The 18257-nt window shown below is 36.7% G+C and overlaps 1 protein-coding gene across 2 annotated transcripts in view; it reads left to right on the top strand.

Annotated features, from left to right (window-relative positions):
• Positions 1–629: 629 nt before the first annotated feature.
• The window catches only part of LOC577659 (zinc finger protein 704), a 29162-nt gene continuing 11534 nt past the window's right edge, over positions 630–18257 (top strand). Inside the window, exons 1-4 of one of the 2 annotated variants that reach the window (XM_030973758.1) lie at positions 630–1265; positions 5298–5416; positions 13383–13538; positions 13875–14046. In XM_030973758.1, coding sequence (XP_030829618.1) covers positions 778–1265; positions 5298–5416; positions 13383–13538; positions 13875–14046 — 935 coding nt within the window. In that variant the 5' untranslated portion in view covers positions 630–777. Of the gene's footprint in view, positions 1266–5297; positions 5417–13382; positions 13539–13874; positions 14047–18257 lie in introns of those variants that run through there. The other variant, XM_030973759.1, reaches the window with a different exon arrangement.

Here is an 18257-nt window from a genome sequence, read left to right as displayed (position 1 = left end):
AAACGAATGCTGAAACTGACAAAAGTGAACTAGAAATTAGTAGAAATTAATAGAGTACTACCATGAACCTACTACCTAGTACAACATATGACAATTAAAATGAAGCTTTTGAAATAAAGAATGAATGTGTGGGGAGTGGCGAGGTCCTCGTATTTTTGTCTTTCTTTAGTGCAAATAACCGTGAAACAAACGATGTTTTGATCATAACTACCATTCAAAAGGATGAGCTACAGCTCGAATAATAAACTACACGTAAATCTGAAACAAATTTGATTAATTAATTGGTGAACAAATTCATTACAATGTCAATAACCACCCCCTCCCAACCGATTCCGTATAAAATCTGGACCACGTGCTTTCCAATATGGCTACCACCATGCACAAATTTTTTTCTCTCCAAGGATTGCCATTGTAAAGGATGTTGAAGGAGAAGGCGAATAAGCCGGGCTCCGATTGTAAACAAATACCCTGGCTCACACGAGCTAATAGACACGTCACTCAAACCATTCACCAATCACAGAAGAGGTGCGTCATCTTTAGCCAATCAGAGCGCTTGTATATAGCGGCTGTCGATTCAGTAAACCGGGTAGAGTTACGCCCACCTCTCTCACCGCTACAGATCAAAACAATCTCCGCATGCTCGCTCGAATTCAATTCATAGCTAGCTAGCTCACTACCTTGCTTAGCATCCATGCTAGTTACTGTGCCGTAGTTTTCACTGCAATTTTTATATCGGGGAACCGTTGAAGTTTTAATATTTTCCTTTCGAAGCTAACCATGCTTTCTAAGCGAATGCCGAAGCGATCTATCATCGGAACACGAGTCAGTGCCATGTATTCCGATGGAATCTTCTATCCAGTTATGATACGAAGCATCAAAGCTCGAACACCGACCGGCGACTTCGTGTACGAAGTCATAAGAGAAGACGGAGTTGCTCAAGATTGTCAATCTGATATGATGGTTGGCCCTGGATTCTTACCCGTTTCAAACACTCATCTTAAATTTAATCAGCCTGTATATGCCAACCTTGATGGCCGTGAAGTTCGAGCGATCGTTCAGAAGCATCGTAAACAGACCAATGAAGTTCTACTGAAGAGTGCCGATGCATCAGAAACAAATTTCAAGAGGAAACTTGACGATGTCCGACTGGAAAGTCGTAAGAGTGCCAAAGGGATCTACCATCATCTATCAGACTATAACAAACTAGGTGAAATGTGTTCAGAATCAAAGAAGAGACCCGTATCAACCACCATTGAAGTTCCAAGGTGAGGATTCACTCTTCCAAACACCCCTCCTCATCCCCTCCCCACCATCCCATTTTCACTCTACCCACCTTACCGCATACCGGTCACGCCTATGTACTTCATTAAATTTTAGTTTTGAATGTTTTTCATATTTGTCTATCTCTTACATTATAGCCGAGTCGTTGGTAAATAACTATTTTGAATATATTTATCTTATTCAATGAACTGATGTTTTCTCTGGGGTATATCTTCAACCTCCCCCACTTACAACCAACCCAGCTCCATCCAGTTCCATGTAGCTAGTATGCAGTAGCAAGTAGCAACCATAATAAACAGATACATTAATTATTTATCATTGTTGATGACAATCTTCATGATGCTGCAAGTTCGGTCCCTGGATTGCCCAAATGATATCATTATTGTTAATTGCATGATGGACACTTTAATCAGTAAAACGATGAAGTAATAAATTCGCTGGAGCTGGCTTGGGGTATCTCACCATCACAACTTTGCACACGTCACACGTTGCAAACATCAAAGGTAGCCGGGGATTTAAATTTCTAGTCTCGGACTACCACACATTATTTTGAAAAATAGAGAATTCAGTTATATGTCAATCAGGCTGATGCATGGTGATGTATGGACAATGTTAACAATACATGGTGAGGGCTGCATCTTCTGGTTTTAATACCAATCCCGGGACCAATCCTTGTCATGCATTTTGGTTTATAGTTTCGGCTTGAGTTATTAAAACAGTTGAGAAATACTGAAAATAACGAGTCAGGAACGTCATGTTTTAGCGGCTGGAATTGCATCTGTAGATTTATTTAAATGTAGTTGAAGTCTGTTATACGTAAACCTGCATGAATTGTTCAAGATGCAGTATTATATTTCATATGTTTCATCCCATTCTATATGTTGTACGTTCATTGACCGATGTTGTTATGGAATGTTTATACTGATTTATACTGATTTATAATGATTTATAATGTCATCACATTTGCATTGAGTGTTACATATGATGATTGTAATTTGTACTATGATTATAATTTGTTTCAAGAGAGAAAAGAATAAAAACTGACCATAAAAAAAAAAAAAAATGTTCGCAAACAACAATAGCGTATGGAGGTTAGAGGATTAATTTTCAAGACTAATGAAGCCGGCACGCGTGGCGTTCTCACTCGGCTAACCTAGCCCTTTCCTACAGGCTTCAAGGCCATTACAGAATCACGAAGGATTTGTGTTAAATGGCTGTGTTTGACCTCGAGTAAGGATCGCCTTCTACTTCTCCGGTGGTGGTGGTGGGGGGGGGGGGGGGGGGGTTCTTGTATACTTTATTAACTGCCCCAGCCCCCATCTCCCTTTAATTTTTTTTTTTTTTTTTTTTTGGGGGGGGGGGGGTATAAATAAACTGTACCCCCATGTCAACTTTTAACTGTTCAATTAATGAAAAGAAATTATGTTGGTCTACTCAGGGATTTTACTAGTAAATATTTATATGCGGAGCCGGGGGGGGGGGGGGGGGGCCGGGAGGGGGCATCAATGCCGGGAGATATTCGTAACTTTGCATTGTCTCAAGAGTTATATGGTCGTGTGCCTCAGATCAGGCTCAACAAACTAGATATATTTTGTTTGCTCTCAACCGTCTTAGTTGAACAACAATTTGACGTCAACGTCAAATGTAAATAATAAGTAACTTTGATGGTAAGACCACCGATACTCTGGCAGCTAAGATCGTATTTGCGTAGGCGGCCATTTTCTTCCGTAAAATACCCAAAACAACAGTCTCTCCTAAGTGTCTGTGGTCTGTTATTTCAGACACGATACCAGTACGTGTGCGTGCGTGTGTGAGTGTGGGTGCGGGGTGGGGCTGTTTGCTACTGATTTTTTTTATTATTAGAGAATATCACTTAGGGATTGTACATGTTTCTCGTTTGTTAGATGAGAGACACATTACACTCTATAATTATTGCTGGCCTACCTGTTGCGATCGCGATGTGTGAACATGACAAACCGTGTTTACATTCTTTATGATTTTGTCCTCGTTACCGGCATGCATTGTTGATAAAGATCTCAAAATAGATTCGTTAACTCCTAAAGCATGAAAGAAAGAAAGAAAAATACGTCATAATTATGTGTGAGGCGGTGTGTCGTGGGCTTTTCTGAATGCCTGATTCATTCTCAAAATCGGTGTATCGGAACGGAAGAAAGAAAATGCCGTCGGCGAAATTGTAGAGTTTTATTTTGATGCAATTTTGTTGGAGGCGTGCCAAGTTGGTAAATCCCTGACGTTATTTCGACGGATATATTTATGCCGGTCATTAATATAAACCGTAGAAAGGAAACTCGTTAATATTTGTTAATGTCGTAACTCGTGAGGGAAATATGTTCTATAGGTTAAATGTATTGTAAACACCAGTTCTAGTTTTGATAACTCGCAGATGTAAGCATTGTCCCCACATTAATATCAGTTGCCATTTTGATTGCATTTTTGAATGGATCTAGCCTACGAAAATATATTTAGATGTGCTAGTTGTCATGATATACATGTAGATTATCACTTCTTGATTTAAGCATTTATTATGTTCATATAAAAAAAACATCTCTATATTTCTGTGGTAGATATTTCGCATAGTCCTCTTTACAATTATTTTCCCCAACTTGAACTGGTGTTCATTATAATTTGGTTTGAGGTAGAAGATGCATTAGAGGATTTAGAGCAGTCACCATCATGTTAGCCTTAATGTAGGACCTACATGACTTGTATGCAGTTGATAACTTGATTGAAATTTCATGGAAAATGTTGCAGTTGTGACATATCGATCATGTTAACCCTGGTAGTTTGTAATAGATTTGAGACAACAGTAGTACACAAAATACTGCTAGCTTTTATTCATTCAACATTATGAATGACGAGAGTGGATGTAGGGGACAATGGCAACTATACATTGTAAAAAGTTCTCATAGTTTTCAGAGGCTTTATTTTCTACTATTAATAGTACTTTTAGTACCAACAAAATCTAGGTAATCAAACACTTTTCAAGGGGTGGGGCACATGTGCACAGATGTTTGCGATTTGGGGTCATGGGCTTTTTGTGGGGGAGGGGCAAATTATGTGTGCACCCTTTCTGGTTTCTGAAGGATATTACGCCGGCCATGCAGCCGGTTGGTTCGTCAGCTAGCTAGTTATCTAGCCAGCTGAGTGGAGGTCGGTGAACTGCTGATTGTAAGCAGAAGTGACATTGGGTTGTTATTAACAATACTAGCTTGAACTTGTACAGGGCAAGGTTCTGCTATATCAATCAATGTAGATACGACCTGACCATGACATCATTAATATAGAAACCTCTCTCTCTCTCTCTCTCTCTCTCTCTCTCTCTCTCTCTCTCTCTCTATTGTCTCTGTCTCTAGTATTCCTCTCCATCTCGCTCTTTCCTCCTTTCTTCCCCTCTCTGTTCTGGCTCTCTCTCTCTCCAAACTCTCCCCTCCCTTCTCTCTCTCTCTCTCTCTCTCTCTCTCTCTCTCTCTCTCTCTCTTCTCTTCTCTCTTGGTATATTTAAAATTCCGGATGTGTCTGTCAAGTTATCACACCACCCTAGTGACATAGAAGATGAATGATGTGAAGGGGGTGATAAGTTCATTCATGGGCTGGGTAGTTCAAACAATTTGATTGCTAATGACATTTCTTGGTATCTATGGAATCTGACGAACCCAAGTTCGACTGATATGTGGTGATGTCTGGCTAAGAATTCATACCCAGACACAATCGTTTGAGCACGAATGATAGAGCATCGTGAACATGATGAAATGGGAAATGCAGTCCCAAAACAATTTAATTTGACATAGGAAAACAAATTACTAACAAAGACAAAGGTATGTTAAAAATCAGGCAATTATTGAATCTGCAACTTGATTATGAAACTGTGGTGTCATATAATTCAAAACAGTAATATAACATAACATCACGATACACTGATGTATCCCTGTTAGTTTAATCCCTTGTACTAGTGAAAGTAACTCTGAGAATTTGTTTATGTTTTTTAACCCTTGTAGTGCCAAATCTCAGAAGGTCCATGAGGATGAGCCACCAATGGATGATGTAATGGCAGCCATGGTGTTAACCAGTCTGTTTGGTAGCCCACAGCCGGTCAACAGAGAGAGAAACCCTTCAGGTAAGCACCTCTAAATATAACAATGATGATCAATATAGGAATGCCATCTTATATTATCAGGGCTACATGTATGTCTTTAAGATTTGATTATGAAACTATTTATGAGGTTCAGAATGTGAAGATGATAATATTATGAGTGGTTTAAAATTTGTTTGACTTGAGGTTGTGTAATCTCAGTTATGCTGGTAAAAATAGTATGTTATGATATACATGTACTAGTGCGAATACTTTGGTAATGATGGATTGACAATATAAGTAAAATATTATTTGGAGATATTTATATTTCTATAAAGTAGATGCCGGTACTACGCTTGTACAAATTTATAACCAAATCTAATGATAATATAAGCATGCTTAACAGATCAAAGATCTATCGCAAATACAACCTTAACAGCGTTCATGTTGACCTTGCTCTTGATGCCTAGCCTCAACATTCAGACCCTTTATGAAATCATGATACAAAAATGTAAACATACGTGAAAGTAATGAACTACATTCATGCATTGATAACATTCCTTATTATTTTCAGTATTATTGGTTAAAAAATGCAGTGACTAGAATACATGCAGGTGACGTATGGTTGATTGTGTAGGTTGGTATTTATCAAAAATGATTTAATGAGGTCTAAAATGCGTAGTATGTCAAGCTCAAGGCAATATCTCTAGTGTGTTCAGCAGTGGATGACCTTTGGGTGGAATTGGGCCAGCTGCACAAATGCTGAGCAAAACATGATGAAGAGACCTGGCTGAAAAAAACATCACATGACTTTGTTGGAGGTATAGGATTGTCTTGATTTACAGACCCATTTGAGATTTCATGTGATAAGAAATATACATTCAGTGTTTTTTGCTGAAAATAGCTGCTACCAGTATCTATATATTTATATGCCCATGTCTTCAGCCCAATAAAATAATATTTTTTATAATTACATGAAGTTAAAGCCTGAAAATAAATAGACCTGGCCTACCCCCCCCCCCCTCCTTTCAGTGGCGTCTATACATCTAAGATTGTCTAAGTATAAAACATTGCATACAGCTTGATAAACAATACATTTTAGTCGTTTTGTGTGTTTGAACAAATGGATAACTTGTCTGGCACTACAACACAGTGACATTTATTTATTGATTCAACCAATTTCAATTCCCATACTTTTAGTGATTCCAACTTTCAAATATTCATACCTTTGTGATTTTTTGGTCTCATGTTGGACGTGATCGAACTAGTCTGTTTCTCTGATTTTTCTGCTATTGTGTGAAGAGTTGTGAGAGGATCATGCATTCTAGTTCTGTTGTAGGTAATCAATATTTTGGTCTGTTTTGCAAAGACTATACAATTATGATTATGTTGACCTCCAAGATTTTAGTAAAGCAGACTGCAGCATGATGATAACTGCCATATAAATGACCATCAAATGACCATTGACCTTGCATCTATCGACCACAAACACATTGAAGAGAGCAGTTATGGTTCAGAGGAAACAGATTTTCCAAAAATGCAATTGGGTAATTTTTCTTGCTTTCAGAGCTTTATTATAGTTATTCAATTCAATTGAAAGTTTATTCAACACTCTTCATGAAAACATTTAAAACATACAAATACAGAATGGAATGACCAAAAACAAGATAGTAATAACAAATAACAATGGCAATTTATGAGAGCATTTGGGATAGGCAGAAAGGAGGGATTCCTTATATGAAAGCTTACCCCTAGGCAGGGACATAGGTTTTATGATTGGTTGTCACCAAGGTTGCTTGTACATGTACACTGTAGGTTATATGATATGATATGATCTGTATAATGATTTGTAATTGCTTCATGACTATCAAACAACATTATTAAATTGATTTTTATCAAAACTTTTGTCTATCAAAATGTTCAACAATCAAGCTTTCAATATAAAAATACAAGCATATATTTAGAGCACCCCCTCCCCTGGAAACCCAATTACCGAAGACTTGGTATGTAAGACCTCCCCCCCCCCCCTCCCCCAAGGTGTGTAGTTGTCAGAACTGTACCCTCTCCCCCTTTACACACCCTGGATCTGCCCCTGATGAACAATGTTTGCTTCAAGGTCTGAACTGACCTCTTCCTTATCCAGTTTCCTTGCGAGTTGACCTCGTCAAATCTCTTTGTTTGACCACCATGCCATGGTCATTGCTGCTTGACCAATGATGGTACACCACAAGCAATCTGCACCCACAAGCCTTGTAATCATAGCTTGATGATATCAAACTGGTTGCTATGCATTGCAGTATTATCCATGTCATCCAAGCATTCTCCTGTACAAAGAAGTTGAGTTGTGCATGTAGAGCTCTGTTATTTGCAAATTAAGCATTGTTATTTTATGTAAATGTGTCTGTTAGTTAAAAGAAATCAAATGTATTCCATTTCATATAGGTACACCCCAATAATATGACAACCACTGAAAACAAAATCAATTTGATATGATTATATACAAGCCCTATTGCCGTAAAGGCCCTTTGTGAATAATGTATCTGATAACTATTCATGTCGAAGCATTTCACTACATGTATGTTTCCGCTGAAAATAGACCTTTTTGGGTCAGGTTCCGATCATTCACTAGAAAATCTTTTTATTTTTGTATTTTCTTAGTACTGCTCAGTTAAAAAACTGACAATATCCTGAAGGTATAACATGTGTTTTTAATTTTATGATAGTAGATTTCGTGGCAACAAAAAAGAATTCTGAGTGGTGATAAATTTTTCATGATGCCCCCTTGTTATCAGTTTAATGAAATGGTGGACATTTAAAACATAAAACTAGACATAACATTAAGATGGCTTGTAATTACATGTAGGTTATACAGGTATGTTGACTTACAAAATAAATGTCACAAACTTTAAACTGCACTGCTTTTCACCCCAATAATATGTGTAGAATAGACCTGGTTTTATTCTTATGCTTTGTTAACATTGTTTATAAAATGCTTTTAGGTAGTTTTGGAATTTAGGTTAGGGGTAACTGGATATTTATATGGCAGACCCCTACTGTGCTGATGGAATTGGTCTCTTATTGCCCATCAGTATATCTAGAGGCTACTCCAACTCTAAAATCAATTCATCTTTGTTTGAAGCCAATGGCATAGATGGGTGGTGGAGGGGAGGAGGGTGGGGCATAGATGGGTGGTGGAGGGGAGGAGGGTGGTGGAGAGTGGTGTTGGCGAACATACATTATTGTATGCCCCAATCAATGGCAGAGTTATTCCACTGACATCACAGACATGTGAAAGGAATTCAGATTCAAACATTTCCAACTTTCTTGTTATTATAATTTTTTTCAAACTGTTTTCAAACTGTTATCAACCTGTTTTGCTGATTTGTCTGCCTTCATCCAATTTCATATGATACAAAGCCTTTTGAAAGGTCCATTGATTGCCCACAAGATAAGCAAACCTATATGACAGGACTTTGTACAATATTAAAAGCCCATATGATATCAATGATTCACCATACAGTGTACAGTAATACACAATGCTATTGCCAAGTTTTGTGTTGTTGAAAGCCGGCCGGTTGGTCGGTATTCCTACCGGCTTCCCTGTTTTCTGCCTGTGTTGTTTTGTGTTTTGAAAGGCAGGAAACCAATCCCTTTTGAGCCAACTCTAGTCTGTAAAATCAGACCCTTGTTATCAAGTTTGGTAGATGGTCAATAAATGGTGCTGTTTTGGGGTTGTGTTTGCATAATCGTCTTGTTTACCCTCAGCAATAATGGATTGATTGTCCAGCTCATCTGATATGTCACTGGGCACAGTTAAAAGGGGGATTTTCCAGGACCAATACCACCAATGGGTTATACCTAGATAGGCACTGATTACCTGATGGTTACTTGAAGTCGCATGGATGGAAATATTAGTCAAAATCTTGTAGTGTGTGCCATGGTTCTGTGTGTTACCTCAGTCTTAGAATAGAAATACATCATATACATGTATTGTACATGTATCGGTGAAAATATAATAACAATTTTCTAATTTATATAATGCTAAACACATCTCCAATGTTTCTAAGCACTTAAAAGAATATATGTTGTACAGTATAATATGTTTGCTTATGTCAGAACATCATTTTGATTTCCTTCTTAGATTGTTGAACTGAATTCATTTTTGTTGTTGAAATAAAGTGTAGTTTGTGAGACTAGCAGGATGGATGGTGATGGGGTCATGCTTCAATCTGACCCCAGCCAGTTTCAATCTTGAAATGGGCTAAATATTTCTTCCAGGGACAGAAATAGGAGATGAAGAAATTGAGATTTTTTTTTCCCTCTCGTTAGGGGAGGGGGGGGGGGTATGGTGTGGCCTCCTGGGGTTAAGGATAGCACAAGGATATTACATGTGTAGCAGTGATCAAGTGGTTTTGAGAAGTAGAAAGAGGTTGTTGTTTTTTTTTGTTTTTTTTGGGGGGGGGGGTAGAAAGCATGGTAGGCCATCAAGGTGTTAAGCAAAAATATATGGCTTTAGTGAAAGGCTGAATGAACAAAGTTTATTTAAAGGAATTTTCAGAAGATCCAAGGACATAGCCTGTACTGACTTTTTCATTTTAACAAATTTATTGATTGATATTTTGGGGGGGGGGGGGGGGGAGCGGGAGGAGAAGGAGCTTATTGAAACAGTGCCTACATTGGATTTTTCAATGTAGGTGTAAAGTGTAGACGTATTGTAGTTTTCTAGTACGGTACATGTATCATACAAATCAATAAGGGAGGAGAAGAAAAAAAAAAAGGGGAGGCGAAGAAACTTGCTCTTTGACCCGCCAACCATAACTGAGGGGAATATTTTCATCTTGTAATCCAACACTGCACATGTGATCACATAATGTAGACCTTCAAATCCCAGTTGTGAGACTGTGCCAAAAAACTCTAAAGTTACATCCCTAGATCTGAGCAGGAGATTTACAGGAGAGGGAGTGGTACCGAGAGTTGGCCTGCTGCAAACTATAGTCAAAGCATTCAGTAGACCTTGGCAGAATATTTTCATCTGTTTCATATTACCATTCTGAAGTGTAGAAATTATTTTCTTGTTTACCAAGCCATTTCCAGATTTTAAAAAATGCATGTTATTGTCAGATTTCCTTAAAGCAGTTTTGGTTTTTGTTTGTTTGAGTTTTTTTATCAGAGCCACTTTTCATATTGCATAACATATAAATACCTGGGGGCTGTTTCTCGAAACCGTCATAACTACAAGATCAACGACATCCCATTGACTTGCGTGTATTAAGTTTAACACGCGTTTCAATGGGATGTCGGTGAACTGGTAGTTATGACGGTTTCGAGAAACACTGCCCTGTATACCACATTACACACAAAAACAGAAATGTGATTGGAAATTTGAGCATTAAGAATGTTCTCAATTAGTTACTATCTCTATCATTTTCATAATTGAATTGACCCAAGTCTCTATCTTTTATTGTACACTAAAAGTACAACTGTTATCCAGGACTGGGCTTTTCTTTATTTATTTATTACTGGGCTACATAGATGCAAGTCTAGTCACTTGATCACAAACTTTTTGATGAACAATAAATCAGCATAAACATGTCAAAGAGATTATTTTTATTTCCTAACCACAAGCACTATTCAGGAAACTCAACATTGTGATTTAGGGCCTATCTATATTCTGGGAGACAGAGGTGTTGAAATGTAGTTGTGGTTGTGAAGAAGGAGGGCATGTTGAAGAGAGGGGGGGGGGGGGGGGGGGGGGGGGGGTCAAGCAGATAACTGCAGCCATAGTGAAAATGTTGCCTCTGTTTTCACGGAATCAAATCTATGTATAGTAAATTTCTCCATTTCTTTCCTTTCCAATCCAATCCCATGATCAATTCAATAGTTCTGTTTGTTATTGTTCTGGCAGTTTTCCTGGTCTGACCGGATCAAGTAACAGTATTAAGGTGCTTCCCAACCAAGCCTATCTTTTGCTATTGTTCATCTATTGATAGCAGTCTTACTGACGTAATACCCTCACTCTGATGAATACCCGTACACATCTTACCTATTCACATTTCTGAGAACTTTCAAGCAAGTATACAAACAAAAACTTGGCACAGGATGAGAAACCTCTATTTGGTGATGCACAGTGTCAATGCGAATCAATCACTCTCACCATCTAAAAACAAACAAAAACAAAACATGCCCAGTCTTCAGACTAAACCTGATTATTGATATTGAAATAATGATAGTTGTGCTCATGAGTCATGAGTTTGTTAAGATAAATGTTGTGTTTGTGTAAAAAAAATTACAAAGCATTAATAGTGTTCATAGAAATAAGCCTTTTTTGAAATGGAGTACTTTCCCTGAAAAAGACTGGATATTTATGTAATCATTCTATTTGGGGGGATAAATGGAATTGTGTATGTTTTACATTGATAGTCTTCATGGAAAGACTACATGAAAACCACAGACTTCTATTTATTGCTTTCTTAAGAAACTTAGATGAGGTCATGAACAAAAGCACTAGAAATTGATTCCAAATGCTATTGATCCTGTTCACACGAAAGGTTTCAGGCATACTATCTGATTGTTCCTGAAATCGATCAATATCGCTCCAGTCCTTTTTAACCTCATTTGCCTTAATTGCTTTCATTGTGGCCATTCTTTCAGACAGTGATTATTGAATGAACAATTCTTAAAAATCGATCAATGGCCATTTTATATTAGTCTTCTTTCTCTGTCTATCTGTCTATCTCTCTCTTTCTCTTGCTCTCTCTCCGCTTCAATCTCTTTCTCTCTTCATTGTTGTGTGAAGATGATATTCCCCCTCCATTTTATCCTTCACTATGATGCAGGGAAAAATATTTGAATTATTTCGGGGGCTACTTTTCAAGCTTGCTTACATGAAAATAACACTCTTTAACTTGTTTTGCATTGAACCCTATGCAAATTTAAGGGAGCTCTTTTATGACTTTCGGGGGCTAATTCGCCCCAAGCCCCTGTGTATTTTTTCCCCTGCTATGATGATTTTTTAGATGTTTGTCTGATCTGGCCCTTATACCAGATTCCATTGTGATGGATGAAACTCAATTGAGCTTTGGTCTGAAAGGGGTGTTTTGATGAAGAAGACATGTTTTTGCACAGATATGCTGACTTAAGTGGAAGTAGAAGAGGACAAGCTCTTTAAAAAGATTTGAATATGCTTAGTTTGCATTAAAATGAAATCAACTAATATTTAAATTGTCAAGTAGTATGTAAAAATAAAGGATGATATAAAAACAATTCAGCATCTTTTATAATGCAGCACACAATAAGCCTAACCCAGTTATATGGTTATTGTTTGATACAATGTTAGCTCAGGTAATTTACCTTGATTCGTAATCAAGCTTTTGTTTTGAATGATACCGGTACTCTCAGTTTCACTATAAGATCCAGTGATAAGAAAAAAATTAATTACCTATAAATAATAAGATATGCATTGCCTATCTAAATGGATGGCAGTTTCTTGAGTGGAGGAAATACTTCTACTGTATCTGTTTTCCAGGGATGACAGAAGTGGCATGATTAGAGAGAGCTTCCTTTCATCTTCTGATCATTCAAATTAAATTAGACTGAATCACTGAAGTGCTCTATTAACGGCCGCAAATAACGTTTCCTTGTTATTTTGAAAACTGATGTCAGTGTTTGTTCTCTTTTACAGAGATTCACTCCTATTCTTTTCCGTAGCATTGTTATTTTAACTTGTTTTTCTTCCTGCCATTAAAACTGTTTTTGCCAACTTTTTGATCAAGTTCAAATATAAATTTAGAATTGATTTTACACTACATTGTAAACTATTTGGTTATATACTTCCAGAAAAAGATTTTTTTTTTTTTTTTTTACCAAGTACCGGTAATAAAATTGACGGTATGTTTAAAGAAATATAAATTGTTGAATTATTCCATTTCCCCGCAGGCCATGGTGTAAGAAACCATTGCAAATCTTTCATGAATAACATTTTTTTCTGTATTTTCTTTTTTCTTCATTTCAGGTGATAGTGTGTTGAGCGGAGGAGGCCCTATGTCACCTACTAGTTCTCTTAGCTCTGGTTACGGGAATGTTTCACCCAGTCCATCTCCTTCAATTAACACTCACTTCACGTGGGATGTGTTGAGAAGTACTCCCAGTCCTGCATCATCAAATAATAGTAAGTTGTTTATTTTAGTCAAGTGGTTTTAACTCTATACCAGCTAGGGTCTCCAGTGTGGCACTTATGTTTAAACGCAGCATTTAATCTAGCTTGCTTCTCTGTACCCGGGTATATAAGTGGGTTCCTGGTAGCTACAAAGTGAGTGTATGAATAGAATGTGTATACCAACATAGAATGTTCCTTAGTGTGGGGTAGAGATGAAGCTCACTGGTGACCAGGGGTATCAATAATATTGTAAAGCAACCTGTAAGGCTGTAATACTCATGTAATACATTATTATCATTCATGTAAACATGAATGATTAATTGTTGTTCTTGTTATTTCATTTCTCAGGTGACATGGAGAATTTGCCGCCGTGCCCTCCTTTCACTACAGCCAAGGTTCCATGCCATCTTCAGCTCTCTTCAGTTCATCCATTGATGAAGGGATCGACATCAGTGGAGGAAGCTTGCCATTCTCTATGGATGATAATCTACCCAATGATAGTCCTACCAAAAAATTCAAGGTAAGAATTCAATCTCTAGAGGTGTAAAAAAAAAACTTCTCTGGACCAATAGAGACCTTTGCTACACACATTGGATGCAGGGAAAAAATACGTTAAAAATTTCGGAGGCTAGTTTTCAAGCTTGCTTGCATAAAAATAACACTCATTATTTTGTTTTGCATTGAACTCCATGCAATTTTTTCCCATTTTTTTTTTTTTTTTTTTTTTTTTTGGGGGGGGGGGGGGGGGGATGGGGGGCTCTGTTATGACTTTCAGGGGCTCTTTTTGGCATTTCAGGGGCTAATTCGCCCCAAGCCCCCAAGTATTTGTTTCCCTGATTGGATGATGATAAAGGAAAGATACTTTTATTTGTTGTAGCAGAGTCATGTTTGGGGTAAAATCATGCCAGTTAACTATCACAGGGAGAAATATACTATTCTAACTCGAGGGAAATTTATAGCTGATTTGAAATATTCCTCTGCTTGAAAATATATTTGAATGAGTGTAGGAGTTTAAAATGCTTTAATTTGAATTTAACTAACTGATATCTGATAAGTGATAACTCTGTTTTTGCATTCAATTGACACATGCATTCAAACTACCAGATTCCCCTATTTTCCTTTAGCTGCTACACACAAGCTTTGCAAACATAATTCCCTCCTGCCTTGTCCCATTCACTTGACTATGAGATTTTATATAAACATTGGTTTGCTCCACTTTTTAACGGTAGGGGTGCCAACTCCATACTCATCAGGTTCAACAAACTGTGTATCCGAGGCATGTGTTCAGCTCATGAGCAGGTATTCATGATGAAAAGATGGATGCAATGTGTTCATTTGAACTTGCCTATCTAGCATTTAAATCCCAGGTTACTAAAAAATCTTTCATAGTTTGTTTTAGGGAAGAATTTTGTATGTGTATCCTACAAAAAATAATGATGTAAATATTGATATTATTAGAATAAAATGTTATTGCTGACTACAAGAGAACAGAAGAAAAGTCTTTTTAGACAGTTAAGTGATAGAAAGAATATTGTATCCAGGAATCATACTTCTGAAACATGATTTGAATAATAATTTTGAGAATATATTTATCAGTGGTCTGTAGTTACACAGACTAGTAGACTATATTTGATTACAATGACCCAATAGAATGACCTATGAATAGGACAGCCAATCACATTGCAGGAAACACAGGCTTAGCTGCCACACCCCTGAATTGCCCACAAGAGACAGATGTACTAGTCTGCTTTTTCAGACACATATCGTTTGCTTTTTTAGACTATGCACACCAGTGCTTGTGGTTACTTTGCTTTTATTTATTATTCTGCCATGTTAGTTTTTAATATATCATATATTGGTTTGTTGAATATCTTGTGTACCTAAGCCCAATATGAAGCTGTGAAAAATTATTTTTCGTCAATAAAGGGGAAGTCCATGCTGATATAAAGTTGGATTTACTCGAAGCAGAAAATGAGATGAACATATCAGTATCTCTCATATTTCTTCTTCTAAAACTTAATATCAGGGTGGACTTTCCCTTTAAGACATTATTTAGATTAAAGAGAACCTGTAAGTCTGACTATGATAGCTACTATGTGTTAATAGTTAGCTGAATACCATTATGCCTTCAAAGATTTTGGTATTTGGAAATTAAAAAGTCATGATATTACCAGCCTTTTCTTTAAACATATGCCTTTTGTAGTTCCTTGACTATTGGAAAATGAAATCTTTAGGAAATGTTAAAGAAAGAGTCACAGAATGAGATAGAAATATGTCTGAGGCTGAGACTATTATTTCCCAGGCACTTGTACAGTTTATCATCCCTCATGTAAGAGTGTGTGTGTGTGTGTGTGTGTGTGTGTAGGGTAGGTGTGTTTGTCATGGTAGAGAACTGCATAAATCCCGGCCTACTTTAGTACCATCTGGGCTTTGTCATTTTTGAGAGGAGACAAATGAAAGAGATTGGAAAAACAGATCCCGGTTTTCATTCTTCCTGAATTTGATGAGCCAAATATAGACCTCTTTTCTTTTCTTTGGGACAATGAGGGAGTGCTGATTGGTCGTTATGCTTTAATGGTGGTGGTGGTGGGGGGGGGGGGGGGGTGGGGGAGAGGGGTGGGGGAGAGGGGTGGGAGAGAGGTGAAGGTAGAGAAGATCGACCCCTACATGGATATATCATGTCCCCTATTTTTGCCCCCCCCCCCCATTATCTTGCATACATACATTTTTTGCCTATCCCTACATAGACATCATTAAAATGAAAAATATAAACATAATAAATAAACACAAATATAATTCCTTCTAAAATGTAGATGAAAACCATCTGTATTGCTATTAGATCTTCACTGGTTACTATATTTTGTATTTCACACTGGGGCAAGCCAATTACATTACAGTTATAGATATTTTTTGTGTTTTCTAGAGGTCATCGATTTTAAAACTATGAGTATAATCGCTGTATTTCTATTTTGTATTTTAAGTTCACTTTTCATTTAATCTTTCTAGACCCCGAGGAAAAACAGTTTTGTCATATTAACAAAACTAAGTGGGCTTTACAGGCATTCACTATATTCTTAATTTTATATGTACTTTTCCATTTTGTGTGGATTGTATTTTTATATTGTGATTTGGAAAATAAATACCATACCAAATTAGCAGCAAAAGAATATTGGATAGGAAGTATCAGACAAGGAGATATATAGTAATAAAGATTGTAAAGAATGATGTATTTATGTGTCAAAGTGAGATCTTCTCAAAATAATGGTGCCCTGAGAAATGAAACAAAAATTATGATGGCAATTCATTTCATAATACCAGGTGCGCTATGCTCTGCCAATGAAGCGAAGTAAAACACATGGAAAAGAGGTTAGGGGCTAAAGCACCTCAAATCCAGGGTTTGATTATATTCAAACATGGATTTGAATACAGTCTGACTTCAAATTTATAATTATGTTATACTTTGTTAGTAGCCCAGATATTGACTGATGTTTCATGCTACAGAATGATATTCATGACTGCAACCATAACACCTCTGAATGTTTGTATTATGAAAGTTTCTAGCCCCTTACGGAAACCAGACACAGATTATTAATATAAGTTTCAGATCACAAAATGTGTCTGGTTTTACATTCATTTCCTTTATGATTCAAAATTATTTTTAGGCTTGAAAATATTGATCTATATGTTTATCTTTGTTATATATTACGTTTTACTGTTTAAGTGGAATTTAATTTATATTTTAATTGAATTGAATGCCAAATATGTTTTAAAAGATAATTTATACATATAATACTTTACATAATCATAATGCCTGCACAAATATTGAGAAATACAACTAACAGGAAATTGTTTAATGCAGTTACATGATATTATTGAATTAGAATAATCTTCTTCTTTACAGTCAAGTAAATTTTTGAAAATATCTTTATAAGAAAAATAAGAGATAGTTGAATTGTAAATGAGAGACATAAAAAAGAAGAATGTGAATGGGGATATTAGACAGGGAAAATATATGGATATTTCTTATATCATAATAGGCTCATGATAATATGTAATCTTAGATGCAGTGTTCTTACCTCCATTTTGCAGACAATTGAGAGGAAAGCTATATTTCTGAAGGAAACAAGATTTCAAGCTGGTTGTGCTTTGCTTCAAGCAATAATTCTCCCAACTAGATTTGCCATTCCTCTTGTGATCATTACTCCCCCTTACAATATTAATGAATTTGCAGTTTTAGGATTATGTTCCTTCTTATGTAATTGCAAGGTAATGGATTTATATGCATTACTTAGGAAAATGAATTTTCCTTTTATTTAAATATTTTTAGACCTATACATATCTATCACAATATGTAATTTTATATTTAAAAGAAAATGGTACAAAGAGGGGAAGATCGATAATTTACAATGATCTTTGCATAAGGAAGTTTCTCAAGCAAAGAGTTATTTAACAGTAACCCTCCCTCCCTTCCTCTTATTTTGCTAGTGGTCTTATCATTGTTCTTTGATGGTTTGATTTCACATGGCTTATCATAATCATGTACATCATAATCTATCCTGAAACCTGTACTAAGGCCTTTCAAACAAATATTTCCTTTTATCTTATTCACTTTCTCTCTCCCTCTCTCTCTCTCTCTCTCTCTCTCTTTCTCTCTCTCTCTCTCTCTCTCTCTGTCTCTCTTTCTCTCCCCTGCTCTCTTTTCTGCCCTATGCATGATAGAGAGTTCAAGCA

The sequence above is a fragment of the Strongylocentrotus purpuratus genome, unplaced genomic scaffold (assembly GCF_000002235.5).
Source record: "Strongylocentrotus purpuratus isolate Spur 01 unplaced genomic scaffold, Spur_5.0 spur5_scaffold_7, whole genome shotgun sequence".
Lineage (NCBI taxonomy): Eukaryota > Metazoa > Echinodermata > Echinoidea > Camarodonta > Strongylocentrotidae > Strongylocentrotus > Strongylocentrotus purpuratus.
This window is presented reverse-complemented; position numbering and strand designations above follow the sequence as displayed.